The 26,759-nt window shown below is 56.6% G+C and overlaps 4 protein-coding genes across 8 annotated transcripts; 1 reads left to right on the top strand and 3 right to left on the bottom strand.

The window, feature by feature from the left end:
* The first annotated feature begins 402 nt into the window (after positions 1 to 402).
* ILKAP (ILK associated serine/threonine phosphatase) lies at positions 403 to 13,333 on the top strand. 2 transcript variants are annotated; one of them, XM_063166551.1, is made up of 12 exons: positions 403 to 490; positions 1,067 to 1,132; positions 1,529 to 1,585; positions 2,290 to 2,418; positions 3,275 to 3,401; positions 4,507 to 4,613; positions 5,023 to 5,116; positions 7,050 to 7,137; positions 9,547 to 9,668; positions 11,367 to 11,486; positions 12,733 to 12,814; positions 13,086 to 13,333. In XM_063166551.1, the coding sequence occupies exons 1-12, from the start codon at positions 448 to 450 to the stop codon at positions 13,236 to 13,238; spliced, it is 1,188 nt and encodes a 395-aa protein (XP_063022621.1). In that variant the 5' UTR covers positions 403 to 447; the 3' UTR covers positions 13,239 to 13,333. The 2 variants fall into 2 exon arrangements, with proteins under 2 accessions (XP_063022621.1, XP_063022622.1); XM_063166552.1 differs by lacking the exon at positions 1,067 to 1,132 and having other exon boundaries at positions 416 to 490.
* A 472-nt stretch (positions 13,334 to 13,805) lies between these two features.
* Positions 13,806 to 17,707, bottom strand: ERFE (erythroferrone). Of its 2 annotated transcripts, none has more exons than XM_063166553.1 (6): positions 17,395 to 17,707; positions 17,105 to 17,265; positions 16,906 to 17,014; positions 16,745 to 16,835; positions 16,573 to 16,651; positions 13,806 to 16,292 (listed from the first exon to the last, which is right to left on the bottom strand). In XM_063166553.1, exons 1-6 carry the CDS (start codon positions 17,705 to 17,707, stop codon positions 16,194 to 16,196), a joined length of 852 nt encoding a protein of 283 aa, XP_063022623.1. In that variant the 3' UTR covers positions 13,806 to 16,193. The 2 variants fall into 2 exon arrangements, with proteins under 2 accessions (XP_063022623.1, XP_063022624.1); XM_063166554.1 differs by having other exon boundaries at positions 13,806 to 16,215.
* A 464-nt stretch (positions 17,708 to 18,171) lies between these two features.
* KLHL30 (kelch like family member 30) lies at positions 18,172 to 21,650 on the bottom strand. Of its 3 annotated transcripts, XM_063166548.1 has the most exons (8): positions 21,117 to 21,641; positions 20,703 to 20,999; positions 20,454 to 20,622; positions 20,165 to 20,251; positions 19,830 to 19,985; positions 19,566 to 19,754; positions 18,916 to 19,061; positions 18,172 to 18,608 (listed from the first exon to the last, which is right to left on the bottom strand). In XM_063166548.1, the coding sequence occupies exons 1-8, from the start codon at positions 21,588 to 21,590 to the stop codon at positions 18,357 to 18,359; spliced, it is 1,770 nt and encodes a 589-aa protein (XP_063022618.1). In that variant the 5' UTR covers positions 21,591 to 21,641; the 3' UTR covers positions 18,172 to 18,356. The 3 variants fall into 3 exon arrangements, with proteins under 3 accessions (XP_063022618.1, XP_063022617.1, XP_063022619.1); XM_063166547.1 differs by having other exon boundaries at positions 20,703 to 21,639; XM_063166549.1 differs by having other exon boundaries at positions 18,470 to 18,608; positions 18,916 to 19,023; positions 20,703 to 21,650.
* Positions 21,651 to 22,133: 483 nt separating this feature from the next.
* On the bottom strand, positions 22,134 to 26,383 carry ESPNL (espin like). The gene is made up of 6 exons (XM_063167353.1): positions 26,019 to 26,383; positions 24,542 to 24,651; positions 24,311 to 24,409; positions 23,885 to 23,991; positions 23,588 to 23,798; positions 22,134 to 23,549 (listed from the first exon to the last, which is right to left on the bottom strand). The coding sequence occupies exons 1-6, from the start codon at positions 26,381 to 26,383 to the stop codon at positions 22,318 to 22,320; spliced, it is 2,124 nt and encodes a 707-aa protein (XP_063023423.1). The 3' UTR covers positions 22,134 to 22,317.
* Positions 26,384 to 26,759: the final 376 nt, after the last annotated feature.

The following is a 26,759-nucleotide window of genomic DNA, read 5'->3' as shown; positions in this document are numbered from 1 at the left end:
ACTGAGGGGAGCGGAGCTGAGGGAACAGAGCGGAGGGCAGCGCCGCTCAAGGCGGGCAGTGCCACTGAGGGGAGCGGCGCTCAAGGCGGGCAGTGCCACTGAGGGGAGCGGAGCTGAGGGAACAGAGCGGAGGGCAGCGGCGCTCAAGGCGAGGGGAGCGGAGCTCAAGGCGGGCAGTGCCACTGAGGGGAGCGGAGCTGAGGGCGGGCAGCGCCACCGCCACTAAGGGGCGCCCCCTCGCGGGCGCGCTCAACACGGCGGGGCAAGGGGCGGGGCTACGGCGCTGACTGACAGCGCAGCCCCGCTTGCGATTGGCGGAGGCGGCGGGCACGCGCCGCCGTGGGCGGGGCCGCGCGGTGTTTCCGCTGCCGGGGGGCGCGGGCCCGTTTCCGGCCCGCCGCGGGTGCGGGTAGGGCCGGCGGCGGCGGGCGGCAGCGAGCGGCGGCCATGGACCTGTTCGGGGACCTGCCCGAGCCCGGCGCCGCCGCGGGTGAGGCCGCGACCCGCTCGGGCCCGCGCTGTCCGTCGGGCCTGCCCGGCCGCGGCCCGTGGGCTCGCTGAGGGGCGGCGGGCCTGCTGCAGCTCGGCCGTGGGCAGCGTGGCTCCGCGCACTGCCGGGCCGCCACAACGGGGAGCTTGAGGGGCGAGGGGGAGCGTGAGGGGACGGGTTAAAAATCGCTGGAGAAAATGCCGGGTTTGGTGGGTTTTGTGGTTTTGTTTTCCCTGGGACTCGCCCCATTGCAGTCTATACCGTGTTTTTGCATGTTCTGTGTGAACTGCAGCTCCCCGCGGTTTAGACCACGTTGGAGCCTTGCCTCTCACTGTGCTGCTGAGCTTAGGGGATTGCTAGCAAAAAAAAAAAAACCACCAAAAACCTGTCTCAAGACAAAAGCTCACCTCAGCCCCAGGCAGGTGGTTATTTAGGTTGTGTAGCAGCTGCTAAAATTACAGCTGGAAGTAGGGCTCTCCTGGTTTACCACACGTGTGCTGGCCTGGGGACCGTCCTTCAGAGCAGCTCCCCAGGAATGCCTGCACTGCTTCCTTACTCTGCCCTGGTGCCTTGCAGGGAAAGATGCCCAAAAAGGGCCTCTGCTGTTTGATGATCTCCCACCATCCAGCAGTGCTGACTCAGGTATGGGTGCTCTGTTCCTACCATTAGCTTGGTTTTCTGTGTTTCCTGCATCAGCATCTCTTTCAGATGAAATGTGTGTAAATCCTGTTCTTTGTTAGACAAGAATAAAGACAGCAGGGTTATCAGTGCTGGCGTGCAGACCAGCTGCATCCTGTTTGGTTTTTTGTAACCAGGGTGTTATAAATGTTCCACATATATTCTATGAAACATTCCTTAAAAATGTTCCCTGGAGCAAATGAAAAGTCTGGATTTGCCCAACTAGTAATGGAAGTAGAAATTTGGCTCTCTTTGGTAAACTGGCATAATTTCTTCACCTCAGGAGAGACATAGGCAAAGCATTATTCCCTGAAAGGAACAAAGGTATTTAATTGTTTTTGTCTTCTTTTTGTGCTCCAGGAAAAGAAGGCTCTTTGCTCTTCGATGGTCTCCCACCAGCCAGCAGTGGTGACCCAGGTAAGGAGCTGTGTCCCTCCTCAGCCTCTCTGGGAACAGCCCACAGCGCAGCCTGTGGTGTTGGACACATAGCAGGTTACCCTGGTGCTTATTTCTCCAGTCCTGATTGGCAATTTGTGGCCCAGTTGTTTAAATCAGGATCCTGAATCTTAAAATCAGGCCTGTTCCCAGAAGTACATTCCTGTCTTTTGGGGACCATAGTTGTCTGAGTGCCCTGGTGCTGCCCTGCCCTGGCTGCTGCTCTGCAAGGCTTTGTGCATGCAGCCATGTGCTTGCTGTCACCTGGGAGGAGCTGAGATAATTCACTATACCCATGGGAGCCTAAATCTCCAGAAGGACAAAGCCACAGTTCTGACATCAGGTTTTTGCTTGCTGGCTTTAATTTGTAGCCTTCTAAAAGTATGCATGTTTATAAGTTCCTTTGAATTGTTGTGGGCAGAGATCAGAGAGGAAAATAACAATAATAATAATAATGTAGAAATGTTCCAGCCTGTAGCATTAGCTTCTGAGAAATTAACTTAAACAAAAAAGCCTGGTAGCTAAGGAATAAAGCCTGTGGGTTGTTCATAGTAACTGTGGTCACTTAATGCTGTGTGAGTCTGCACTCCTGAGTGTGTTTTTGTATAAAATTCCTTGCTGCTGAATTTGTGCAAGTCAAACAGTCCTGGAACACTGGAGCCACCTGCATCCTTGCTTTCTTTCAGCCTCCAGTGCTACTAAGCAAGACTCATCAGCAGAGAGCCAAGAGAAAGGACAGAAGAGAAAGTCCTTGGAGGAGGAGGAGGAAGAGAAGAATGGCAGGGAAGAACTTGTGGAAAAGAAAGTTTGTAAAGGTTTTCAGACAGTTTGAAAACAAATGTACTCAATTTGTACTTTTGGCGTTGGGCTGAGTAAGTCCAGAACAAAGCTAAGCTTTGGTTTTTCAGTCTGCTTGCCTTTCCAGCTTCTTGCAGGAAACAACAAACTGCTGCAGGGGGCTGTGGCAGCTCCTTGAGCTTCCTGGCTCTGTGTGTCTCCTTCACCTGGGCGTTGTTTCTGTCCCTGCTGGAGCAGCAGGAGCTGGGCAGCAGGCCCTCAGCACTGGCAGGATAAGTGCTTGTGCTGCCCAGAGGGGCATTGGTGTGCACCTTCTGTGAGGCTGGATCCACATCACTTTCTTTTGCCACATCCACAAGTCTGTGCTGGCTGCTGAGAGGGGGACAGACAGGCCTGTTACAGACAGGGCCTTTGGCTCCAGTGCCTGTGTTGCAGCTTTGGGAGCAAGATGTGTTCAGGGGTACAAAGGAAAAGACGTGTCCTGGGTGCTTCAGACCTGGGTTTCCAGTCCTTAGTGCACTCTTTAAAGCTGGGCTTTGTTAAGCTGCAGGTTCAGTGCCACGTGCTTCCCCTGCCCCCCCTGTCCCCTGCCCCTGTTTTAGAGTCCTGCCCAATGCCCAGCAGTCCTGCTTGGCTGCAGCTGCCTGCCAGAATGAGGGCAGGCTGCTTTTAGAGCTGCTGACCTTGGGAGCACATAAAATCCATGTCACAAAGTGAACATGTCCTGCTCAGCAGCAGAGGGTTTGTTGCAGTATGAGGGCTGCGCTGCCAGGACAAGGGCTCTGAAAGCTGAGAACTTCTGGTTTTAGCCTGAGCTGAGGGGACAGAGGAGTTTGATTTGCATGTGTGTGTGTCTGCTTTGTTCCCCTTTAGGATCAGTGGGCATTCTTGGCCTGAAGGGTTACGTGGCAGAGAGGAAAGGCGAGAGGGAAGACATGCAGGATGCACACGTCATCCTAAACGACATCACCGAGGAGTGCCGGCCTCTGCCCTCCCAAATGTGAGTGAGCCCAGGGGCCAGAGCAGCCATCCTGGGGCTGAGGGAGCCCCAGCTTGCTTCAGCTAAACCCAGGGGATGGTCCCTTCTGCTTGGAACAGCTGATGCTCTTGTCTGCCTCTTGTGGTGCATGGTTTGGGCTTGTTATGGGAGACCTGGGGTGAAGCATCAGCTAGCTGTGTTCCCAGGCAGTTCACAGGGCTGCTGTGTACAAACACCCCCCTTGGAGGGGTGCTTAGTGGATTCAGTCACTGACTTTAGGAGCACCATGAGGGCCTGATAACTCTGGATGCTGATCCTGTATTACCCAAATGTAGGTGGGTATGTAAAATTAAAATAATGAGGGCCTGATAACACTGGGTGTTGATCCTGTATTACCCAAATGTAGGTGGGTCTATAAAGTTAAAATAATGAGCACCATGAGGGCCTGATAACTCTGGATGCTGATCCTGTATTACCCAAATGTAAGTGGATATATAAAATTAAAATAATGAGCACCATGAGGGCCTGATAACTCTGGATGCTGATCCTGTATTACCCAAATGTAAATGGGTATGTGAAATTAAAATAATGAGGGCCTGATAACACTGGGTGTTGATCCTGTATTACCCAAATGTAAGTGGGTATGTAAAATGAAAGAAATGTGCTCAAGCATCACCCCGATACTGGATTTTGCTTCTGAGCTAGTATTGTCCCAAGAGGTTTGTGTTCTGAGAGATCCAAGTTTTTTTGTCTGTAGCATTGTTAGAACAAGCTTAGGCATGGAAGGGACTGTAGGATTGGCTAAACTGATGTCTGTGATGCCTGGAGAGTTGCAGTATCCTTGAGGTAAAATGTTTATCTACTTTTATGCCAACCTGTAAACCCTTTAGCCCTTCATTTTCTTGAGAAGTGGAAAATTACAAGAAAGTTTTCAGCTGAGTGTTACAACACATAAACCACGTAAATGCTGAATATATGAGCTCAGACACCTGCTGCCTTCTGTGCCTTGGGGTGCAGGATTTGTGGAGTGGCTGGCACAGGGCAGGGTGGTTTGGAGAGGGATGTTCTTGTTCCCATTCCCTGTGGCCTTTCTCAGCTCCTCCTGCTGCCTTTGGTTCCCTCACAGCACACGTGTCTCGTACTTCGCTGTTTTTGATGGCCACGGCGGGGTGCGAGCCTCCAAATTTGCAGCACAGAATCTGCACCAGAACCTGATCAAGAAATTTCCTAAAGGTGAGAGGGGTGGAATAAGGCCTGTATGACAACCATCACCTTTTCTGCCTTGGCACTTATTACCAGAGGGCTTGCAAGACTGCTGTGTCTGCTGGGCAAGAGGGCTGGAAGCCTTTTGCCCACAAGGGTGCAAGTAGCCAACTGTGACTCACTAAACAAGTGTGGGATGTGCTGTTGCCAGTTTTGGCATCAAATATGAAAATCCTCCTGTGGTGGAGAGATAGAGGTCATAAACTCTCCACATACACTACTGCATGGATTTCTGGTAGGGTAAGCCCAGGCTGTGCCACAGCTGCTCTGTAGGGTCCAAGAGATGCACTGCCTGACTGACTGTTGGATGAGCAAAGGGACAGACTAGGATAGATCAGATATGTTTCACTTGGAGCTTAGTTGCTGTTTTCTCTGACAGGTGAGGTAGCCAGCGTGGAGAAAACTGTGAAGAGATGCCTTTTGGACACCTTCAAACACACAGATGAGGAGTTTCTAAAGCAGGCATCCAGCCAGTAAGTACAAATGCTTTCTGTTAATTGTATTTCTTAGTGTGCATTCTGAGGTCTGAGTTGTGAGCAGGGCAGAGGAAACCTTCCTTGTGTCATTCCTGTGCTTTGGCAAAACTCCACACAGCTCCACTGTGCCAGGCTGTGCCTCTGCCAGCTGAGAACTGGATCATGGCATGTTCCACCCTTACTCTGTGGTAAGTGCTCTGTAGGATCCCTTAGACTGAAATGTTTCTACAAAGGAAGGAAGCAAAACAGGTTCAAGGACCACCTCTGTCCTTAATAGGGACAATCCTGTGTCAAAAGATCTACACCTCCCAATGTAAATTTAAATCTTGCTTTCTTCAACTCTTTAGAAAATCCTTATCAGGATTGTTTGATTTCTATTTAAAGACTTGCCATGTTGCTGAAGGGACTTGTCCTGTGCTGCCTGAGGTGGGATCTCTCTGTTGATGGCATCAGTGTGTGGCAGGAGGGGCTCTGTAGAGGCCACTGAGCTTTCTTTAGAGCTCTGCTTGTCAGGCTGGAACACATCCCTGAGGCAGCTTTTAATGCCCTGTGTTGAAAGACCTACATCTCCCAATGTAAATTTAAATCTTGCTTTCTTCAACTCTTTAGAAAACAGAGATGTTATGAAGAATGTCCCTCTGTGGGGTAAATGCCAGCCTGCCAAGCACCCTTCTCTCAGTGTCTGCTGAGCTGACACACCAAATGTGTGGACTAGGGAAGATACAGATTGCATTTCAAACACAGTCACTTTGTTACCAGTCCTTCACACACATTTGGTTTGGGATTTTTATTGTTTCACAGTGACACCTCTCTCACAGATGGAGACACTGCTGGTGCATTTGATTCCCTGAAACTTCCAATTCTAAGTAAATTGTAAACTGGCTCAGTCTCTTAAGCCTAATCAAACAACAAGTTTGACCAGGCAAAAGAAGGATGCTTTCTTGAGTCTGTCAAGAGCTGTCAGTAGTATCTTTCTCAAACCAGCCTCTGGTCAGAAACATGACTTATGACAAAGGATTGCTAGCAATAGCTGTATTGATGGTGAAATGAATCATGTTCATGGAGCCACACCTTCAAAGTAAGGAAAAACTGGGTGAAATATGTCTAGAAATTAGTCTCTCAGTGAAGAATAGCATCATAGCCATGCTTTTTTGTGAACAGGGCTAGTCTGGCAGCTGTAATCTAAGAAATGCTTCTCATTTTACCTAGAGCTCTAGAGATAAAAGCTTAACTACAGGAAGTGAAACAGGAGGAGAGCAACTGAGCAAGTGGTCATGCTGCTGCTGAGGTGGGGAGGGCTGAGGTGGAGCAGGGAACAGGGACACTGTGAGAAAAGGAGGAAAGTGTAAGCAAAAAAGAAGGAATTTCTGCTGTAGAGTTTTGCTGCAAAGAAGCAGCTTCCCAAGGAGGAGTGTGGGGTTTTTGTTTGCTCGTGATGCTGTAGCTTTTGGGCAGCCATCAGGGCTGAGCCTGGTCTGCTCACACACGAGGTTTCCTGGGAGCTGAGTGTCAGGAGGAGTTGGTGTGGGAGCTGTGGTTGGCAGTATTTGCCCCAGCTGGGCATGGGCTGTGCATTCATTTACCCAGTGAGGTGGTGGAGTCATCATCCCTTGAAGAATTCAAAAAAAGACTGGATGTGGCACTTGCTGCCATGATCTAGTTGAACAGTTAGAACATCGGCTGGACTTGATGATCTCATAGGTCTCTTCCAGTCTTGAACTTCTGTGATTCTGTGATTCAGAATCTGCAGGGTGTGCAGCTTCTCTGTCCCTCTCCAGTTTGCTGTTTGTCACCAACCTGAGCTGCTGGCAGGCAGCTGCTGTGGGCTTGTGCCACCTGGTTGCTGCACACTCTTTGAGTCCCCAGGAACACTCTGTAACTTCTTAAGTGTTGTTTTTCCCTTGAGCAATCCCATTTCTGTTCCTTTCAGGAAGCCAGCATGGAAGGATGGCTCCACAGCCACTTGTGTCCTGGCTGTTGACAATATTCTCTACATAGCCAACCTCGGGGACAGCCGGGTAAGCAGAATGGAGACCCCTGGTGGCATCTTCATTCTGCCCAGAGCTATGTGGGGGTTTTGTTTGTTTGTTTGTTTGTTTGGGATGTCTGAGTTGTCATGAGCTACTCAACTGTTCCCACAAAGTATCTTGGTTTGGGTGGGTACAGAGTATTTCTGTGTTGTCTCCCATAGTGTAAAGCAGTGGTGTGTGAAAGCTCTCTCTTGGTGGTGTTAAATATCTCACAGTGTCAAGAAGAGAATATTTGAATATTTCAGTTGGCAGGAGCTTAGGACAATCATCTGGTCCAACTGCTTGACCAGTTCAGGGCTGCCCTAAAGTTTCACCACTGCTCAAATGCCTCTTGAATACAGTCTGGGGCATCAGCCATCTCTGCAGGGAGCCTGGTGCAGTATTTCATTATTTGCTGTATAAATGTCCAGCCTGAGCCTCCCCTGGCCCTGCTTTGAGAGCAGCATTCCCATGAGATCAGCACTTCCCTCTCCATGCCCCCTCCTCAGGAAGCTGCAGAGGGGATGAGGCTGTCCCTCAGCCTCCTTCCCTCCAAAGCAGACAAACCCAGAGCCCTCAGCCTCCTTCTGTCCAAATCAGACAAACCCAGAGCCCTCAGCCTCCTTCCCTCCAAAGCAGACAAACCCAGAGCCCTCAGCCTCCTTCTCTCTAAATCAGACAAACCCAGAGCCCTCAGCCTCCTTCTCTCTAAATCAGACAAACCCAGAGCCCTCAGCCTCCCTCTCTAAATCAGACAAACCCAGAGCCCTCAGCCCCCTCTCTAAATCAGACAAACCCAGAGCCCTCAGCCTCCCTCTCTAAATCAGACAAACCCAGAGCCCTCAGCCTCCTCTCAAATCAGACAAACCCAGAGCCCTCAGCCTCCTTCTCTCAAATCAGACAAACCCAGAGCCCTCAGCCTCCTTCTCTCAAAGCAGACAAACCCAGAGCCCTCAGCCTCCTTCTCTCTAAATCAGACAAACCCAGAGCCCTCAGCCTCCTTCTCTCTAAATCAGACAAACCCAGAGCCCTCAGCCTCCTCTCAAATCAGACAAACCCAGAGCCCTCAGCCTCCTCTCAAATCAGACAAACCCAGAGCCCTCAGCCTCCTCTCTAAGCAGACAAACCCAGAGCCCTCAGCCTCCTTCTCTCTAAATCAGACAAACCCAGAGCCCTCAGCCTCCCTCTCTCAAAGCAGACAAACCCAGAGCCCTCAGCCTCCTTCTCTCTAAATCAGACAAACCCAGAGCCCTCAGCCTCTTCCTCTCTAAATCAGACAAACCCAGAGCCCTCAGCCTCCTTCTCTCTAAATCAGACAAACCCAGAGCCCTCAGCCTCCCTCTCTAAATCAGACAAACCCAGAGCCCTCAGCCCCCTCTCTAAATCAGACAAACCCAGAGCCCTCAGCCTCCTCTCAAATCAGACAAACCCAGAGCCCTCAGCCTCCTTCTCTCAAAGCAGACAAACCCAGAGCCCTCAGCCTCCTTCTCTCTAAATCAGACAAACCCAGAGCCCTCAGCCTCCTCTCAAATCAGACAAACCCAGAGCCCTCAGCCTCCCTCTCTCTAAATCAGACAAACCCAGAGCCCTCAGCCCCCTCTCTAAAGCAGACAAACCCAGAGCCCTCAGCCTCCTTCTCTCTAAATCAGACAAACCCAGAGCCCTCAGCCTTCTCTCTAAATCAGACAAACCCAGAGCCCTCAGCCTCCCTCTCTCCAAAGCAGACAAACCCAGAGCCCTCAGCCTCCTCTCTAAAGCAGACAAACCCAGAGCCCTCAGCCTCCTTCTCTCTAAATCAGACAAACCCAGAGCCCTCAGCCTTCTCTCTAAGCAGACAAACCCAGAGCCCTCAGCCTTCTCTCTAATCAGACAAACCCAGAGCCCTCAGCCCCCTCCCAGGTCACCTCCCAGCCCCAGCCTGGGTCTCCTCCTCTGGGCACACTCAAGCCCCTTCCCCATCTCTGACCCTGGAGCTCTCTGGGTGAGGCTGCCCAGAGCTGAGCACAGCCAGGCCCTGCCCTCTCGTGTGTCGGTGTCCCCAGGATGCCACCTGCCCTCCTGGCCATGGTTCCTGCTCAGCTGCTGCCCCAGCACCCCCAGACCCTTCCAGGGCTGCTCCCCAGCCTCTCCTCTCCCAGCTCAGCCTCGTGCTCAGCCTTGCTCCCCCTGGGTGCAGAGCCCTCTGCAAGGCCTCATCACTCCAGAGAGCCCACAGCACTGCCAGTGTGGTATCACCAGCAAACGTGGCAATGCTGCATTCAACTCCTGCATCCAGATCAGTGATAAAATCACTGAGCAGCACCTCCTGCCTAGGAATGAGCCCTGAGAGTCACCCCTGGCACCACTCAGTGCAGTGTGGGGCTGTCTCCAGAAGCTGCAGCTGGGCTGTTGTTTGATGGGGGTGTTTTGTCAGCACAGGCCGTTCTGTGTCGGTACAACGAGGAGAGCCAGAAGCACACAGCCCTGAGCCTCAGCAAGGAGCACAACCCCACCCAGTACGAGGAGAGGATGCGGATACAGAAAGCTGGGGGAAATGTCAGGTGAGTGCCTGGGGTGTGAATGAGCTGATCTAAACCCCAGCCTGATTTGGGGCTTGAGCATTGAGATTTTGAAGCTCTCTGAGCACAGTATGCATCCTAGTTGGAACATCCTAGTTGGAATATACCTGAGGCCTGTAAGGATTCAGTTACTGGGGTTGGTTGGTGGTTCCCAGAGCCTTAAGAGGCCAGGGCAGGACCCCTGTGAGAGCCTGGCAGTGGGATACCAGCATAGGCAGGCTTAAGCTTGACCTACAGATTTGGATCTACAGAGCTGGATTGGATTGTTGAGGAAGTTGCTGCTTTCTGCACACTGTGGTGCTGAACAGAACCCATCTCCTTGCAGCATGACTCCTCTGTCCTTGTCCCCTGAGAGGGGGCATGGTTTGAGAGGGCACAGAAAGCCCTCAATGTCCATTGGTGTTGCTCCCCTGGGGTTACTGTATGCACTGAGGCTCTCTGCATTAGGAGGGAGTTTTCTAGAGCCAAAATGTGATTATCTTAATGTTCCTGTGCAAAAAGGAGTTCATGGCTGTTTGGGGAGCGGGTGCCAAACACAACAACTGTGTCCTATTTCCGTGGCTAGGTTCTCTGTCTTCTTTGAGGGCTGTTTCTTGATTTAGTAGCATTTTCACAAAGAAAGGATTCAGTGCAGGTGAAGTATCTTCATGCCTGTGGAAGCAAAATGCAGCCAGGCTGGAGAGGGGTGGGCTCAGTTCTGTTACACTGCACTGGAGCGCTTTGTTCCCCTTATCTCTGGGGAGCACATGCTGCCACTTGCACTCTGCACTGATCTCTCTTTGCACATGGCAAAGAGATGGCCCAGTGTCTGTTAGCTCCTTTCAGAACTGGTCCCTGACTGCCTGGGAGCCTCTCCCTCTGCTTGCACTTCAATATTTTGGGCCCAGGAGATAAGCCACAAAGTGTGTGAGTGTCAGATCTCTTCTCCATGACATGCCTTGCTCCTGGCTTTTATCTCAAGTGGGGCTGCTTGGACTATGAGATGAATGAGCTTTGTGTATTCTCAGAGGGCACAGAAGAGCCTTTTTGGGGAGAAGATGCTTTATTGTTGGATAGGTGAAGTGTGGGAAGCTGTTCTCTATGGAGCTGGGTTAGTTAAAAAAGCTTGACAACCCAGAGGTGTTTCCTGAGGGGTGTTGTAACGTGGGTTTCACATAAACTGCATGCTGCAATCAGTGTTACTAAAGGCCAAGTGGTCAGGAGCTGAACATGTTGTGTTTTTCACTCCTGGGAGCTGCCTGCAGCTGGGCCAGTCTGTAGGGGTTGGTGTCCTCAGAGGGGCTGCTGACTCACACCTCTTGCCTCTGCCACTCTGCTTCTAGTGAAGAGCAGTTTGCTGGATATCTTGCCAAAAAATAATCTCTATTCAAACTATGCCACTGGGAGTTCAGCTCACATATAATTTTACTGCCCCAGTTTGCTAGGCTAAGCAGGATTTGAGTTAGGGCAGGGTGACAGAGAACAGCCTTGAAGTCTCCTGACTTTATTTCCTCCTCAGCTGTTTCCCAGAGCTTCACACAAACACACAGAAAGGCAAGGGGGCTTTGAAGGGAAGATTTGAGCTTGCTGGGGAAGTGGGTCATTATTTGTACAAGCAGATGGGTGCACCATGTCCCCAGCAGGCAGTGCAGTGGAATGCACACGTGGGGAGGGCTCTGAGTGCTTTCTCTCCTCGTGCAGGGACGGCAGAGTGCTGGGAGTGCTGGAGGTCTCGCGCTCCATCGGGGACGGGCAGTACAAGCGCTGTGGTGTCATCTCTGTGCCCGACATCAAACGCTGCCAGCTCACACACAATGACAGGTAACGGGTGCCCTGGCACGGGGGGCCTGTCCCAGCCCTGCTTGCTCTGCTCTGAGAGCCAAGGCACTTCAGGCTGATCCCTCCAGAATCAGAGGATGTTCTTACTGCTGCTGCCTCTCTGCTTCTGTTCCTTGTTAGGACAGTGGGATAACCTGCTGCTCTGCCCAGATGCTGTGAATGCTCCTCTGGAGGAGCCAGCCTCATAGCAATAGCATGCACAGGCCTTAGATGTCCTCTGAGCTCTGATTAAGCTCACAAATCAGTGTTCAAGCAGGTAGTTGAGGCTTGAGTTCTCTTGGGTCTCCATCCTGTCCAGGAGTTGTTTTTAGCAGCTGTGGTGGCAATAAAGACTTTTGCCTTCATCTGTGATATTTGAAGATTTGAGATACTTTTCCATGATATGATTGGCAACGACAAATTGCAGTGAGCTTTTGTGTCAGTATGGCCCTGCAGACTCTCAGAGGTGAGTGTAACCCAGTACTGCTGCTTTTTCTGGGATTAGAGCTCCATATCAAGTGATCCACTGAAATATTTCTAAAGATACTCGTGAGTATCATGCACTGAAGTGATGTCTTCAGAGGCATGTGCAGACTGACCACTTCTGTAGGTTTGTTTAGTTTTCCTTGTCCTGGGGACTCTGGTTAGGGCTCCTGGTTAATGCAGTTCCCTGTGCAGGCAGGGAGTGCACAGCAGGCTGCCTCCCCATCCTAAGGGGGATGCTGCCCTTGCCTTGGGCTTTGTATCTCCTCAACCTTCTGCAGCCTGTGGCAGTATTTTGTGTCAGAGTTTTCTGCTCACAGTTGTGTCACGTACTTTTCTTTTTGAGTTTGCATGTTTAAATTACCACATGCCTCAGGAGTCTAGAAATGTAAAGTGAAAGAGCTTTGTTTCTGTATTTCCTTGCATTAGCTGCTTCACAGGGAAAATACATGAATGAAAAGGACTCAGAGGAAAGAAGCAGTTCTTAGAGAAACAATGGAGCATTTGACCAGGATCATACATGATCCTGCCAGTGTTGTAGCACAGCCAGGATGTCCTGATCAAGGTCTTACATTTGTTGCCTGGCTCTTTGCCCTGTATTTTGAATTGCCATGAACAGTAGCTCCCAAGGGATTTTCAGATGAGCTTTCACAGCATCTTCCCTTTGGATCTGAGCTTGGATGTTCATAAAATAGATTGGAGTGATTTTGTTGTAGCTGAGGAGCCAAAAATTCAGCCTTGGAATCTGTCTCCACTTGATTTCCAGGTTCATTCTGATAGCGTGTGATGGCCTCTTTAAAGTGTTTACACCAGAAGAAGCTGTGAACTTCATTGTGTCCTGCCTGGAGGTGAGGAGAAGGTGGCATGTGGGGGCTGGGTTTGTCACTGCACAGGGCACAAAATGGACTTCTGCCAGAGTGCCCTCTAGTCATCCCCTAGGCTGTCTGCATTTGTTCTGCTTCCCAATGTTTGGAAAACACAACCCCACCGTCGCAGGAGGCAGCAGGGGGGAAACTGGGATAAAGCAAAGTACAACTTAATGCAGCTAAAACATACAAGAACACAATACAAGCCAATCCCAGCTTTGCTGGGAGCAGTGAGGTTGCTCTGTCCCTACAGGATAAGAATATCCAGACGAGAGAGGGGAGGCTGGAGGCCGACGCTCGCTACGAGGCCGCGTGTAACAGGCTGGCCAGCAAGGCCGTGCAGCGCGGCTCGGCCGACAACGTCACCGTCATGCTGGTCAGGATCGAGCACCGAGGGGGCTGCTGAGCCAGGGGAGAGCTCTGTGTGCATGCTGTGTGCCTGCAGGAGGCTGGCTCCTGCTGCGTGCTCTCCAGTGTAAATAAAGATGGGTTTTTTTCTAATATTGATCGTGACGGTGTTCGCCGGGGTCTCAGATCCTCGTCTCTTTCCTCATCCTGACTCCATGTTTTGGAAGGCTTGATTTATTATTTTATGATATATATTATATTAAAACTATGCTAAAAGAATAGAAGAAAGGGTTTAATCAGAAGGCTGGCTAAGAATAGAAAAGGAATGGAATGATAACAAAGGCTGGTGTCTCGGACAGAGAGTCTGAGCCAGCTGACTGTGATTGGCTATTAATTAGAAACAACCATAAGAGAACAATCACAGATGCACCTGTTGCATTCCACAGCAGCAGATAACCATTGTTTACATTTTGTTCCTGAGGCCTCTGAGCTTCTCAGGAGGAAAAATCCTAAGGAAAGGATTTTTCAAAAAATGTGTCTGTGACAATTGATGTTGCTCTAGAGCACAACACCAAGCAAAAGCAAAGCACCAAGGCTCCATCAGAAGGGTGCATAAGAGAGATTTATTACTGCAACATGTTGCTTTTATAGTTTGTCAAGATATTTACATTTACTTAACAGACACATTCACTGCCAGCTGGTCATGAGAAAGAAACAAAGTTCTCAATAGGTGAACAAGGAGCCCCTTCATTTTGTGAGCCAGCTAAAGTCTGTATCTTTTAACTTTCTCTCCTCCATTGTGTCACCATGGTCACGGCCTTGGTGTTTTCCTCGAGAGAGATAGAAGGCTTTCCTTATCTTTAGGAAGCCTTTGCTGGCTCACAAGAAGAGCACAAAATGCCTTTCCTACAGGGTTATCTCAGTGCTAGGGTTGAATGTCTCTGCAAATGCAGTGAATTCACTGGACAGGGGTGCTGCCAGAACAGATCTGGGGCCATCAGCTCTGCCAGCTTTTTATTGGGACAGTTCTGCTGTCCACATCCTTGAGCTTTGTGCAAGACCCTGGGAGAGCAGAGTTCCAGGACTCACACAGAGTGTACCATACAGACTGTGAAATCCAGTTTGGGATGTGATATGTGCTGTCCTTCACACTGGGTAGGAAACCTGGCTCTGAAGCTGGGCTGTGAGGTTGCCTGCAGCTGAGGGACACAAACAGCCCTTGCAAAGCAGCAGCATACCTGCCCTGTGCTTGCAGGAGTTTTACCCCAAAGTTGGTATGGAAAAAGTGGCTGGAATTTGCCCCTGATGTTTTTTGGAAGAAGTGTTTGCACCAAATGGGCTTGGTGAAAAGGCAGCTGAGCTGCAGGCAGGCTCTGTGCTTGTCTGTGCTGTCTGAGGAGAAGGCATCTCAGGTTTTAGGTACTAATTAGTGTCTGGTGTCTCATCCTGTCTCAGTGCCTCTGCCAGCTGTTGCTGCAGTCAGTGTGCTGTTTTCCAGAGAAAATTTGGCCTAAGACCAAGTGACAGAATGAAAGCTAAATGGATTGGGCTACCTAAGCCCTGAAGTTTCCAATTTCCCACCCTGTGTGTGAGGGGGCTGAGGGCTGTGCATTGTGGTTGCCTCCTTGCTCTGATGAGGCCCAGCTGCAGTCCCAGGGAAGGGGACAAGGGCAGGGTGGTGCAGGAGCTTCCCTGGCTCCTTTCTGTTTTCTGTATCCCTGGAACTTTGGGATTTGTCCCAGCTCCTGGGCTGTTTGGGACAGGTGGCTTGGCCATCTCCTATTTCTGCTCCAGCAGTAGTGAGTTACACTTCATGGGCTTAGTCTGAGGGTGCGCCCTGACTCTCTGCATCTCCTGCAGAGCACTGAGGAAGGAAGTGGCCCTCTGGCACAGATTTTGGGTAGTGCTGGTGAATCCTCTGCCAGCTTGTTCTGCTCCCAGCCATTCCTGTGTATTTTGATGTGAGGCTGCAGTGCAGGATGAGCTGAGAGGGGATGCCTTTGTTAGCAGCACACTCTCCTGTTTTCTGCTCTTGAAAGGCAAATTTGGAGAGCCCAGACAGAGCAGCATGGAGTTGCTTCTCTTCTGTTTGTGGCAAAATAAACCCTGATGGCAAATTTCAGAAAGGCAATTTGCTTTCCCTTCTCAGCTGCCCCTTTTTCCAGACCCAAACACCCCTACCCATGAACTGCTGCATTAACAGCTCCTTCAGCAGGCTCCTCAAGGAGATGCAGCCCGGGGAGAGGGGCAGGGACATCCATGGAGAAGGTGGGGCTGTTAGCTGAGGCTATCTTGCAGTGCTGCTGGCACCACTTGCCCAGTCCTGAGCACTACTGGGAAATGAAGTGTTCACCCTTCCTGGTGCTGCCCCGGCTGGGTCACACAGGCTGTGCCCTGCTGAGCTATCACAGCCAGAGCACAGAGCTGGGCTCTATCTGGGCTGCCACAGCCAGGGAGTGCCTGCTCTGCAAAGCCAAGGGCAGGAATTTGCTTTAATCCAACGTGTGGCATTGTTGGGACTTTGCTTTGATGATTGGTGTGAAGGATGTTGGCTCCAGCAAAGCCCCTGCTCACACACTGCAGGGGCTAAAGCAATGCAGAATCTGGCCTGGGCTGCCGAGACTGAGTCTGGGCAGGGAAGGGAAGTCCACCAAGGAAAATAATGGACATGTGGGGCTTTGTACCATCACGGTGGGAGCTGAGCCCTGGGCAGCCATCTGCTGCCACTGCCAGCAGTGTTTCCCAAGATAAACTTCTAGGCCTAGCCTTTAGGTAAAAGTGAATGCCTTTAGGTCCTGCTCAGGCTGCTTTATTACTATCATCATCATCATCATCATCACCTTCATGATCTTTTGTCCATCTTCAGCATGAGCAGTATCAGACCAGACTGCAGCTCCCTGCATGAGCAAATGCTCTTCCTTGGGCTTGGTGCTGAGCAGGGGAGGCACAATGGTGGCTGGCAGAGGGAAGGGTCTGGCTGCTCCTGGCACAAGTTCAGCGTGGTCCAGCCTCTTCACACTCCCAGCAGCACAGCACTGAAATCGGAGCCACTTTGAACGGTGAGGGGAGAGCCTGCCGTGTTGTCCACAAAAACAGAGGCATGCTGCCCAGCCTGGGGGGAGACAGGGGTTAGCAGGGCCAGGACACCTCCCCTGGGCACCAGGCATGGCCTGGCAGGGCCAGGGAGAGAGCTCTCCCTGCACACAGCAACCAAGAGCTGGAGGAGCTGCCCCTGCCCTTCCTTACGGGAAAAGAGCAGCACAAGCTTTAGGGCAGCCCAGCCACAGTCTGTGCCCTAGCAGAGCTCTGCCCTGGCTGTCTCTGGGACCGGATGCCCAGCCCTGGGCTGAGGCCATGGAAGGCACCTTCCTGCCCAGCCCTGTCCCACTCACCTGCAGGTAAAGGGTGCCTGTGACAGAGATGGTGAAAAGCTCCCCGCTGCTCTCCAGCTGGGATATGCTCTCCAGATGGCTGCAGAAGAGCGAGGGCAGTGATGGGAGGAGCAGCCCCTCCTTTCCCAGCGATGCTGGGCTCCTCCCTGTCCCTGTCCCTGCCCTGTGGTACCTGTTGTGCTGGCAGCGGGACTGCACACAGATCAGCACCCGCAGGCGGCTCCCGCGGCATCCCTGCCTCTTCCTCCGCGGCTCCCTGCGCGCTGGGACAGAGCGGGGAGTGAGGCCAGCCCAGCGAGCCCGGCAGCACCGCGGCGCTGTCGCAGGGCTCACCGATGTGCAGCGTGCTGCTGAAGGTGTAGAATCCCGCAAGGGGGGCTGTGTACTGCCCGCTGGTCAGGTTCAGCCCCGGGCCACGCTGGAACATCTCCTCCCTCTCAGGCTGGCGTGGGGAATGGCTGAGTTAGAGGAGGAGTCCCTGTGCCAGGGGGGTGCCCCTGCAGACAGGGAAAGGGGCAGGATGGGCACTCACAATGTAGAACTGCCCCAGCTCCAGCCACGTCTTCTGCTCCACAGCGAGGTCTGCACGCGTTTGGCAATGGAAGGCTGCTCCCACAAGACGCTGGGCGCTGCCTTCGCTGCTTTCCTCCTCCTTAGACCCTTCCCCAGCTGTCCTGCACAGCTTTGCCGTGCCTGACCCCGAACCCCACCGGAGTGTGACATTAGGAAGGGAACCTTCACTTCTCCTGGCTCTGCTGCCCAGCCCAGCTTCGCCTTGTCCGGCTGTCCCCACAGCTCCCGCCCTGTGTCCCCAGCCGGTACCTCTGAGCAGGAGCTGCAGCTCCCTCAGCAGCTCCTCGGGCACGGCCGGGCCAGCCCCGGCTCCCGCGGTTGGTTTCCCCGGGGTGCCGGGGCCCGCTGGGGCCGTGAGAGCCCCGGAGCCGCCGCGGCCGCGCTCGCCGCTGTTCCTCCCGGGGCTCCCGGCCAGCAGCATCCAGGCCTGCCGGGGATCCACGCGGGCCGCGCCGGGCTGCCCATGCTCCGGGGCCAGCGGCCGCTCCCGGGCTGCCCGCGGCGCTTCGGTGCCGGTGCCGGCGGCGCAGAGCAGCGCCAGGCACAGCCCCGGCAGCCGCATCCCGCCGCCGCCACCGAGGGCGGCCCGGCCCCGCCTCGGGCCCGCCTCAGCCCCCGGGCCCGCCCCGCCGGGAAATGCTCCCGTGGGCCCGGGGAGGTCCCGCCCCGGCCCGGGGCTCCTCCGCGCCTCGGAACCACCGAACAAGCGCAGGGGGAACAGCTGGGCCGTCCTGCGGGGCTGGCTGCGGGCCCAGCCGGCGGAGAAACCTCAGCTTGTGCTGGCCCATCCCTCTGGCACCGGTACCGCCGGAGATGGGCTGGGGCAGGCGTGACCGCAGCAGCTTCACCAGGGCCATGGATCACTTCCCTGGGTGCGTGCTGTGCATCCCAGCATAGAAACCAGGATTATGCACAAGCAGCAATGTCAGGCTTTGATGGGATCAACCACACCTGAAATACCCTAAAATCTTTGGGGTTTGGGAGGCAGAAATGCAGTTCTAAAAAACCCACAAACTCACAAAAGAAGAGAGCTTTAACCAAAGCATGTTTATAAGGAAAAGCCTTTTCCCTGCAGTGGTGGGGGAGAACATGCTCCTGGTGCCCCAGGCAGCCTGGCACAGGGCTTTCCACCTCCCACTCAGCAGCCTGAACAGGCAGCAGAAAAAAGGGGAGCATGTCTGCATAGGGTGACAGGCATCACTGAGGCTCCCCTACCACCCATGGTCACCCTGGAAAGGTTCTGTCCATTTGGAGGTGTCCATGAAGATGGAGGAGGAGCTGTGGAAGAGCCAGAGGCAGGGCAGGGAGCCCTCGCGTGTCCAGAGGTCCTTGGAGCAGTCGTACACCTCCATTTCCACCCGGTAGTCGCCGTCCATGCCCTTCCAGTGGCCGCCGGTGACAAAGAGCCGGTCACCCAGGGCCACCATCCCCCCGTTCTCATGCAGGGTGTGTAGGAGCTGCACCTGTGTGAGGGACAGGGTGAGATGTGCAGGGACTCCTTGGTGACTTCCTACTCCCACCACAGAGGACAGTGACGCCCCAGACGTGTCTCCCTACCCCATCTTTCCTTTCTGTGGGGTTTGGGGGCCTCTGGTGTGTGATGGGGAGCAGGGGAGGAAGGAACGGGGCACCCTCAGCTCTGCAGGTGTTAATAGAACCAAGGGATGAGTGGGTAGGAGGGAGAGGGAGGTGCTGGCACTGAGGGGAAGCAGCTGGGAACACCATCCCCATATCCCTGGGAGGCTGATCGTGCCTGGCCCCACATCCCACCTTCTGCCAGATGTTGGCCTCTGGGTTGTACACATGGACTTTCTTGGTGTTATCCCCGATGAGGTAGATGAGCCCGCGCAGGGTGGCACAGCGTGGGGCTGAGAGGTACTTGGGGATGAAGGGAGATGTGATCACACTCCACAGATCTGCAAGGAGCAGTCATTAGCAGTGCACCCCACCCTTGGCTCTCCACGCAGCTGCCATTGCTGAAAAAAGCTTTGCTATTTCAGGGGGAATTTGAAAGGGAGGGGGCAGACCAGCCAGGCAGACAGGCACCACAGGCCCCATCCCAGTCAAGGGTCTTGCATAACAAACAGTGTGGGGTGGGGACATGGTTTGTAGTGGTGCTGTGGGATGAAAAAGAGTCTGCTTGAGGAGGTGGCATTGTCACAGGGTGATAGTTTCTCCCTAAGGCAGGCAGCCTGCCCCATCCCAATGCCCCAGAGATTCCACTCCACCAAAGCTCAGCTCTGGGCTGTGTCAGACACCTGTGACTCAGGTCCGTGCTGCAACAGCCCCACCACAGCCATCACCGCACCCTGCCAGCACCTGCTCACGTCCCACAGCACCGTGCATGGCACTCCAGGGGTGTCACCTGCCTGGGGGTCCCAGGGACAGCACTGGGGGGTGGCAGCAGGCTCAGCTCTCACCTTGAACGGGGTTGTAGCACTGCAGAGTGAGCGCGTTGTACTTGACGGCGCAGGAGCCCACCAGGTAGAGCTTGCCCAGGCAGCTGGCAGCTGCAAAATTGCTCACGTACTTGAGGGCCGGGCTGATGGCACACCAGCTCTTGTTGTACGGGTCGTAGCGCTCCACCTCCACCACGTCCACTGTTGTCCCTGCAGGGTGACAGGACACTGCAGCCACCCTGGGGCACCCACCCCAGCAGCTCCCCGGGGTCTCTGCAGCCTCACCCCCGATCACGTAGATCTCGCCGTTGAGGACGGCGCTGGTGTGGTTTGTCCTGGCTCTCAGCATGGAAGCGATGGGCTGCCAGACCCCCTCCCTGGGGCAGAAACACCAGGCCTGTGTCGTTGACCACGTGTCATTCTGGGACCCCCGGGAGCCACCTAGAGAGAGACAGGTCAGGTGGGCCACCCTCTCCAAGGGCAGCTGTCCCTGGCTATTCCTTGCCCGAGAGGAAGGAGAGGATTTTGCTCAGAGAGGAGCCTCTGGCCCCACACCAGTGCCTCATGCTCATATCACTGTCCCCTGTCCCCCAGCCTGTCCCAGCAGCCCTGGCACTGACCTGTGACGTACACATCGTTGTTCAGAGCCACCAGGGAAAAGCCCCACTTGTTGTAATCAGGGAAGTCAGGCAGAGCCATCCATCGCCCTGAAAAAAAAAACCAAAAAAAACCACACACAATGACCCCACAGCCAGCAATGGCACTTTTTAAGCCACCCCTGTTTCAAGCCCATCCCATCCCATCCCAACCAGTGTCTCTCTCTGAACTGACACTAGTTGGGCAAGAGGTGGCTTGGGGCTAGACACATAATTAACATGGAGGGAGCTGGAGGAAGTGGGGGGCACTTACTGCTCTTGGGGTTGTAGAAGGCAAAATTCCTGGTGGCAGCCGGCATTTCCAGCCCCCTCTCCTCATCCTCGCCATCCTCCAGCACACGGCCACCAACCACCACCAGCACCTCCTCCAGCTTCTGTGGTGGGGCTGGGGGGTTCTTCAGGGCACCGGTGCCACTCTGTCCCTGATGAAGAGGCCAGGATGGGACCATGAGGCTCCTCCTTCCCGGCTCAGGGAGTGGCATTTAGGGAAAGGGGTACCCACCATGGTGCGGGAGCGGGCGACGAGCGCCTTGCTGGCATCTGAGTCACGAACGAGAGGCTCAGTGGCCAGGAGGTTCTGCAGGTACTGGTCAGGCAGCAACACAAGGTGGGTCAGCTCCAGCAGCTCCGGCAGGAACTGGGCTCGGGATCCCGGCTCGTGGCGTACCCAGCGCAGCACAGCCTCCACCAGGCTCCGCTCCTCCTGCACCTGCAGCTGGTCGTTGGACAGGTAGACAGCCAGCCTCTCCTTGGAGAGCTGGAGGAACTCCTCCTGAAGAGAGACGGCTTCAAAGTTCTCCTGCAAGAAAGACCAGGCCTTGGAGGAGACCTCAGGGCAGCCGTGGCTCTCACCAAACTCACAGATACCTAGGCAGTTGGTGGCATCCATCTGCTGCCGGAGGTAGCGGCTGCAGACCTTCTGGATGGCAGGGAAGTGGAGCTGGCTGGAGGTCCTCATCAGCCCCTCCACGTTGCCCTGGTTGATGGTGACCTTTCCCGTGTAGGCAAAATCGAGCAGCATCTCCAGCGCACTGGGGTCCACTTCCTTGAGCTCCACCCGCGCTGCGATGCTCTCGGCAAAGTCACCGGAGAACATGGCATAGAAGTAGTGGCTGCAGAGGGCCAGGATGCCTCGGTGGCAGGGAAACTCCCGCCCGCCCGCCACCAGCGTCACGTCGGCCAGTTTGGGGTTGGTGCGGAACTGCTGCAGCCCCTCCAGCACGCCCTGGGCGTGCGAAGGCAGGCAGAAGTCAAAGTCGTCCATGTTCCTCACCATGGTGCCGGCGATGGCCGCGGGGAATGGCAGGCGGGCGCTGCCCGAGCAGCGGGAGGCGAGCGGGTCCCTGCCAGGAAAAGGCGACGGCGTCTCCCTCTCGCCCTGTCGCGACATCCTCCCGCCTTCCCCGCGCCCGCGTCAGGGACAGCAGCGGCTGCACAAGCGCTTCCCACACTCCCCTCCCACGGGGGCCGCGTTTTCTCCTCACCGCGCCGCGGCTGCCCCGCCGGGCCCCGGCCTTTCGGGGACGGTTCTCGGGGCGATTTGAGCCCTCTCGGCGCGGTCGCTCCCGCTCTCAGCTGCGCTCCCCAGCCCGGCCGGCCCGCGGGAGGGAAGGGACCGCGCTCCCGGCGCTGGGCAGGGACACGCCGCATGACGCGGGATCAGCCGGGACGGGGGCACTCGCTATTTTTAGGTGGCACCTGGACACTGCTCCCTGCTCTTAAAGGCACCGCGCGGGCAGAGCTCTCGCCGCCGCCCATCCTCGCTCGCTGCCTTTGGGAAAGCCTCCCCCGCGGAGGGGTCGGCGGGGCAGCGAGCCTGGAGGGACAGCAGCCACAGCAGCCTCGCTGCACCCCATCGGCAGCAGGGGTCCCCGCGATGCCCCTCCAGGCTCCCCCGGCTCGCCCTGCCGGGGCCGCTATAAATAGAGGCCTTTATCTCACCCCGGGGCAGCCGAAAACACGCGGCTGAAACACCCGCCCGGGGAGAGGGGGAGCGGGGCTGCTGCGGCGGCCCGCCCAGCTCAGCAGCTTTCTCCACCGCCCCCAAAGCCTCGCTCAGCCGGGACACAACCGAGAAGGTTTTTATTGCAGCCCGCGGCCTCCGGAGCCCCTCGGCATCACTCCTCCAGGCTGAAGATCTCGGCCTCCTTCTCCTTCCAAAAGGCGAAGCTGCGATCGATGTAGCGACAAATCTCGTCCCCCTCGTCGCCGGGCAGCCCCGGCAGCTGGCCCGGGCCGTGCGGAGTCCCGAAGTACCGAGCCTTGATGTCGTCGAAGCCGTCGCGCCAGCCGCGCCGCCCGGCCGCGATCTCGTCGATGACGGCGCGGTGGAAGGCGCGCACCGCCCGCCAGCCGTGCCGGCCCAGCTGCTCGAACACCTCGAAACAGAGCAGGTGGCGGCCTCGGCGCTCCTCGGGGGACAGGTCCTGCTCCAAGATGCGGAAATAGCCCAGCATGAACAGCTCCAGCGACAAGCTCTCGTACTCGGCCGGGCCGCCGCCCGCCGCCGACACGAACTGCTCCGGGGAGAGCAGGGTGCGGGCGGGGGGCGGCGGCGGGGGCCGGCGGGAGGCGGCGTCCCTCCAGCCGTTCAGCAGCTTCTGGATGGCCGCTCGCTGCCGGGCCAGGCGGGCCGCAGCCCCGGCCCCGCTCCCCGCTGTCTCCCGAGGGTCCCCGGCGGGCCGTAAGGGCGCGTACGCGGAGCGTCTCCAGTGGCTCAGGAAGAGCATCACGATCCGTTCCTTCCTCAAGCTGCCCCACTCCGGCCCCTGCCGCTTCCCCTGCCGCGGGGAGCCGCCGTCGGAAAAGGCCTCCTCGCAGCTGATGCCCGAGTCGCTGGCGGCCTCCGCCTCGCGGGGCCCGGCCGGAGCGCTGCCCGCGGCGCCCCAGGCGGGCTCGAAGGCGCCGCGCAGGCTGCGGACGCAAACCCCGCACTGCCGGATCTCCCGCTGTGCCAGGCTGCCCCCCGGCTCCCGGGGATGCCCGGCGGCCGCAGGGAGAGCGCAGGGAGCGGCGGGCACGGCCGCGGCGGCGCGGGGAGCCGGCAGCCCCTCCATGTTGCCCAGCAGCGCGGCCAGGCTGTTGACGGCGACGGCCAGGCGGCCGCACCAGACGGGCAGGGGCTGGCCCGGAGCGGGCGGGGGGCTGCGCACGGAGATGTTGAGCAGCGGGGCGGGCAGGAGGGCGCGCAGCTCCCGCACCAGGCGCCGCAGCTCGCTCTGGTACACCTCGCCGCGCCGCCGCAGCCGCAGGCTCTCCACTGCCCTCTCCAACTGATACAGGTCCGTCTCGGTCAGCAGCTCCCCGAACGGGCCCAGCACGCCTTGGTGGGACGGCGAGAAGCTCCAGGAGCCTGCATCCTGCGGAGAGAGGCGGTCAGCGGTCCGACAGCCCGCTCCCCCGGTGCTCCCCGTGCCCCTCGTACCTGCCCTCCCGCCGGCTCCTCGTCCGCCAGCCGGGCCCGCAGCCGCCGCACCATCACCTGCCGCTTCCACTCGGGGATGAGCCGGCCCCGCTCATCGTGCGTGGGCACCAGCGATTCCGCGTCCACCTCCGCGGGGTCCGGCCTGGGGGGCCCCGCCGGCCCGGGCGCCCCGTCCTGTGCGGGCAGAGTCACGGGGGGCTCGAAGGGGCTCGGCCGCAGAGGGGACGAGCCGGGGGCCGCGGGCCGAGCCAGCGACCTACCGAGTGTGCGAGGAAGGGCGCCGGGATCCTGGCCCGCTGCGAGGGCTTGCGGAGCTTCAGCTCGGCCGGCACCGACCTGCCGGGCTCCATCCCTGCCCGGCCTCCTCCTGGGGGACGGCAGCAAGGGCAGGTGGGCCCCAACACCTCCAGGGCACCCCCAGCTGAGGGGTGACCCGACACATCACCCCGGACCTCAGGGAGAACCCTCCTCGGGGGACAGCCAGGGGTGGATCTGACTCCTTCAGAGGACAGGACGGAGCTGAGGAATCCCTGCTGCCCCTATCCCCCTGCAGCCAAGCACCGAGCCCGGGGCCGCCTCATGGCTGCCATCCCTCCTCCGGGCATCTCCTCCCGCTCCCTGGGGTGGCAGGCTGGCATTCCTCGGGGATGGGGGTGCCCATTCCCCCAGCCCCAGTGCGCTCTTACCTGCCGCAGGGGGCTGAGCTGGCTGCTCAAGGGAGCGGGGTCCTGTCGTGCCCTGCTCAGGGAGCACCCAGCGGTGGTGAGGCTGCACCCCCAAAGTCCCTGTGCGGGGAGCAATGAGCGATATGGGGCAGGAGGGAGGATGGAGTGGTCGGGCAGCCCTGCAGCGCTGGGGCAGGGCACAGAGGCATTGAGCATTGTATTAATATTTGATGGGGCATCGAGTGGCAGCACCAGGGCTCAGTGGGTGGAACTGGCGCCGTTCCTGGAGATAGTGGCTTGGTGATTTGGCTCCAAGCCTTGTCCTCCTCTCGGGGCCAATGGAGAATGGCCGAGGCCAGGTGCTGGGGACAAAGGAAACATCTTGCACAGGGCACTGAGGGCAGGTTCTGGCAGCGGGGGATGCTCAGCAGAGGGATCTGCTGCCTGGGCATCGGTTACTGGCATTCAGCCACATTTGTGTTCTTTCCCTCCACCACCATCCATTATATATGGCTAGGATGGACTCGTGGGCTCACTTACATGTGAGAAATTCAATCGAGGGGCTGGAATAAAATTAACAAGCAGCAGATCTAAGCCTATAAACACCGATTAGCTGGCGAGGATCCATTACAGAGTCAGCCTCCCAAGCTTCCCTGGCTCCAGTGCAGGCTGACACCCAGCTCTCGTGGGGAGGATAAGCTTATGCTGCCCAGCAATAGAGGATGAGTGCAGGTTATACTTTGCTGTAGGAGGGGGGAATGTGCTGAAAGCCCTTTGGCAGAGGATTGTGCCAGGGCTGTCTCCCCCAGCCTGGAGAGCATCTCCCAGGATTTCAGCTTTCCACAGTGCAAGGGTGTGCATGAGCATGAGAGGAGAGGAGGTTCTGCCCTAAACCTCCATCTCTGCCTCTTTTCCCACCCTGTTCTTCAGGAAAGCAGGCACTGGCCCCTTTGGGATCTGCTCAGAGTGTCTTGGGGGACTCCCCTTTCCCTTTCCCTTTCCCTTTCCCTTTCCCTTTCCCTTTCCCTTTCCCTTTCCCTTTCCCTTTCCCTTCTTTCCCTTTCCCTTTCCCTTTCCCTTTCCCTTTCCCTTCTTTCCCTTTCCCTTTCCCTTTCCCTTCTTTCCCTTTCTCTTTCCCTTTCCCTTTCCCTTTCCCTTTCCCTTTCCCTTTCCCTTTCCCTTTCCCTTTCCCTTTCCCTTTCCCTTCTTTCCCTTTCCCTTTCCCTTTCCCTTTCCCTTTCCCTTCTTTCCCTTTCCCTGCTGCATACCCAGAAGGATGAGCAAAGCAGCACAGAACCAACCAAGGACAGTCTCTCTCCAGTTCCGACATCCACATTATTCCTCTCCACCAGTTCTTCAGCCTTATCCCACCCTCTGCCCAAGTTCCCACAGCCACATCCCTCCCTCTCCCACAGCTCCCACTCCCCCAGTCCTGCTCTAATGAGCAAAGGAGCAGAAGAAACCAGGCGAGGCCCTTCTCAGCATGCTGGTTTTCATTTCAGAGGGGCCGTGGAGGATCCACATCAAAAGGGATCAAGGGGAGGAGGTGCACGTGGTGCCGAGGCCAGGCCTGCCCCGGCTGTTTCTGCCCAGCTCCTCCGACACTCTCTGGGAACGCTGCCGGAGCCCGGGGGGGCTCGGGGCCCTGTCCCCATGGGAGAACGTGCAGTGCCGGCCACCTCCAGGAGCTGCCTACTCCTGCTGCTGCTGGTTCTGCTGCTGGTTCTGCTGCTGCTGCTGGTTCTGCTGGTTCTGGTTCTGCTGGTTCTGGTTCTGCTGGTTCTGGTTCTGCTGCTGCCGCTGCTGCCGCTGGCGCCAGCGCACCACGAAGGGATGGAGGCGGCGGCGGGGCCGGCGCGGGGCCAGCCCGGCGCGGCTCTCCTGGGCCTGCAGCACGCGGATGCCCCCGATGGGCCCTTGGCAGGTCGGGCAGGTGGCGGCGGCGCCGGGCCCGGCCTGGGGCTGGATGCAGGCGTGGCAGAACACGTGTCCGCAGGGCTCCACGGCGGCAGCGGGGCTCTGCAGGAAATCCACGCAGATGCGGCACACCCGCACGGCCCGGGGCGCTGGGGGCTCCTCCCTGACCTCGGCCATTGCTGCTCCCGGGCTCGACTGCTCTCGGCCGCTGGCAGGACTCGAAGGCTCGGCTTCCACTTGGGGCACTCGGAGGCTCCTCAGTCGCTGGCAGCACTCGGAGGCTCCTCAGTCCCTGCTGCCATTCAGAGGTTCCTCGGTCTCTGGCAGCACTCAGAAGCTCCTCGGTCACTGAGAGCACTCAGAAGCTCCTCGGCTGCTGTGGGTCACAGCCCGAGCGCTCTGGCACTGCCCAGCACTGGGGGTTACAGTTTGTTTATGGTTACCCACTGCAGGTGAGTGATCCTGGCTCTGGTGACATCACAGGGTTCTGAGGGGCACACCCAGGAGCTCCCCCATCCACAGAGACAGATCCTGTGGCACACAGCCCACCTGG

The sequence above is a fragment of the Melospiza melodia genome, chromosome 12 (assembly GCF_035770615.1).
Source record: "Melospiza melodia melodia isolate bMelMel2 chromosome 12, bMelMel2.pri, whole genome shotgun sequence".
In the NCBI taxonomy this organism is placed as follows: domain Eukaryota; kingdom Metazoa; phylum Chordata; class Aves; order Passeriformes; family Passerellidae; genus Melospiza; species Melospiza melodia.
This window is presented reverse-complemented; position numbering and strand designations above follow the sequence as displayed.

Excerpts from the sequence above, each read along its gene's own strand:
- ESPNL (XM_063167353.1), bottom strand. The coding sequence starts at position 26,383 with ATGGCCGAGGTCAGGGAGGAGCCCCCAGCGCCCCGGGCCGTGCGGGTG. Across the intron at positions 24,652-26,018 it reads CAGCAGAACCAGCAGCAGCA|CACCTGGCCTCGGCCATTCT; the intron begins GCAGAACCAGCA and ends CTTTGTCCCCAG. Across the intron at positions 23,550-23,587 it reads AGCACCGGGGGAGCGGGCTG|CCTGGAGCTTCTCGCCGTCC; the intron begins TCGGACCGCTGA and ends AGGATGCAGGCT.
- ILKAP (XM_063166551.1), top strand. The coding sequence starts at position 448 with ATGGACCTGTTCGGGGACCTGCCCGAGCCCGGCGCCGCCGCGG. Across the intron at positions 491-1,066 it reads CGAGCCCGGCGCCGCCGCGG|GGAAAGATGCCCAAAAAGGG; the intron begins GTGAGGCCGCGA and ends GGTGCCTTGCAG. Across the intron at positions 12,815-13,085 it reads TCATTGTGTCCTGCCTGGAG|GATAAGAATATCCAGACGAG; the intron begins GTGAGGAGAAGG and ends CTGTCCCTACAG.
- KLHL30 (XM_063166547.1), bottom strand. The coding sequence starts at position 21,590 with ATGTCGCGACAGGGCGAGAGGGAGACGCCGTCGCCTTTTCCTGGCAGG. Across the intron at positions 20,623-20,702 it reads TCGCCCGCTCCCGCACCATG|GGACAGAGTGGCACCGGTGC; the intron begins GTGGGTACCCCT and ends CCTCTTCATCAG. Across the intron at positions 20,252-20,453 it reads CTTCTACAACCCCAAGAGCA|GGCGATGGATGGCTCTGCCT; the intron begins GTAAGTGCCCCC and ends TTTTTTTTTCAG.
- ERFE (XM_063166554.1), bottom strand. The coding sequence starts at position 17,707 with ATGCGGCTGCCGGGGCTGTGCCTGGCGCTGCTCTGCGCCGCCGGCACC. Across the intron at positions 17,015-17,104 it reads AGCTGGGGCAGTTCTACATT|CCTGAGAGGGAGGAGATGTT; the intron begins GTGAGTGCCCAT and ends TCCCCACGCCAG. Across the intron at positions 16,652-16,744 it reads TCCCGCTGCCAGCACAACAG|CCATCTGGAGAGCATATCCC; the intron begins GTACCACAGGGC and ends GCTCTTCTGCAG.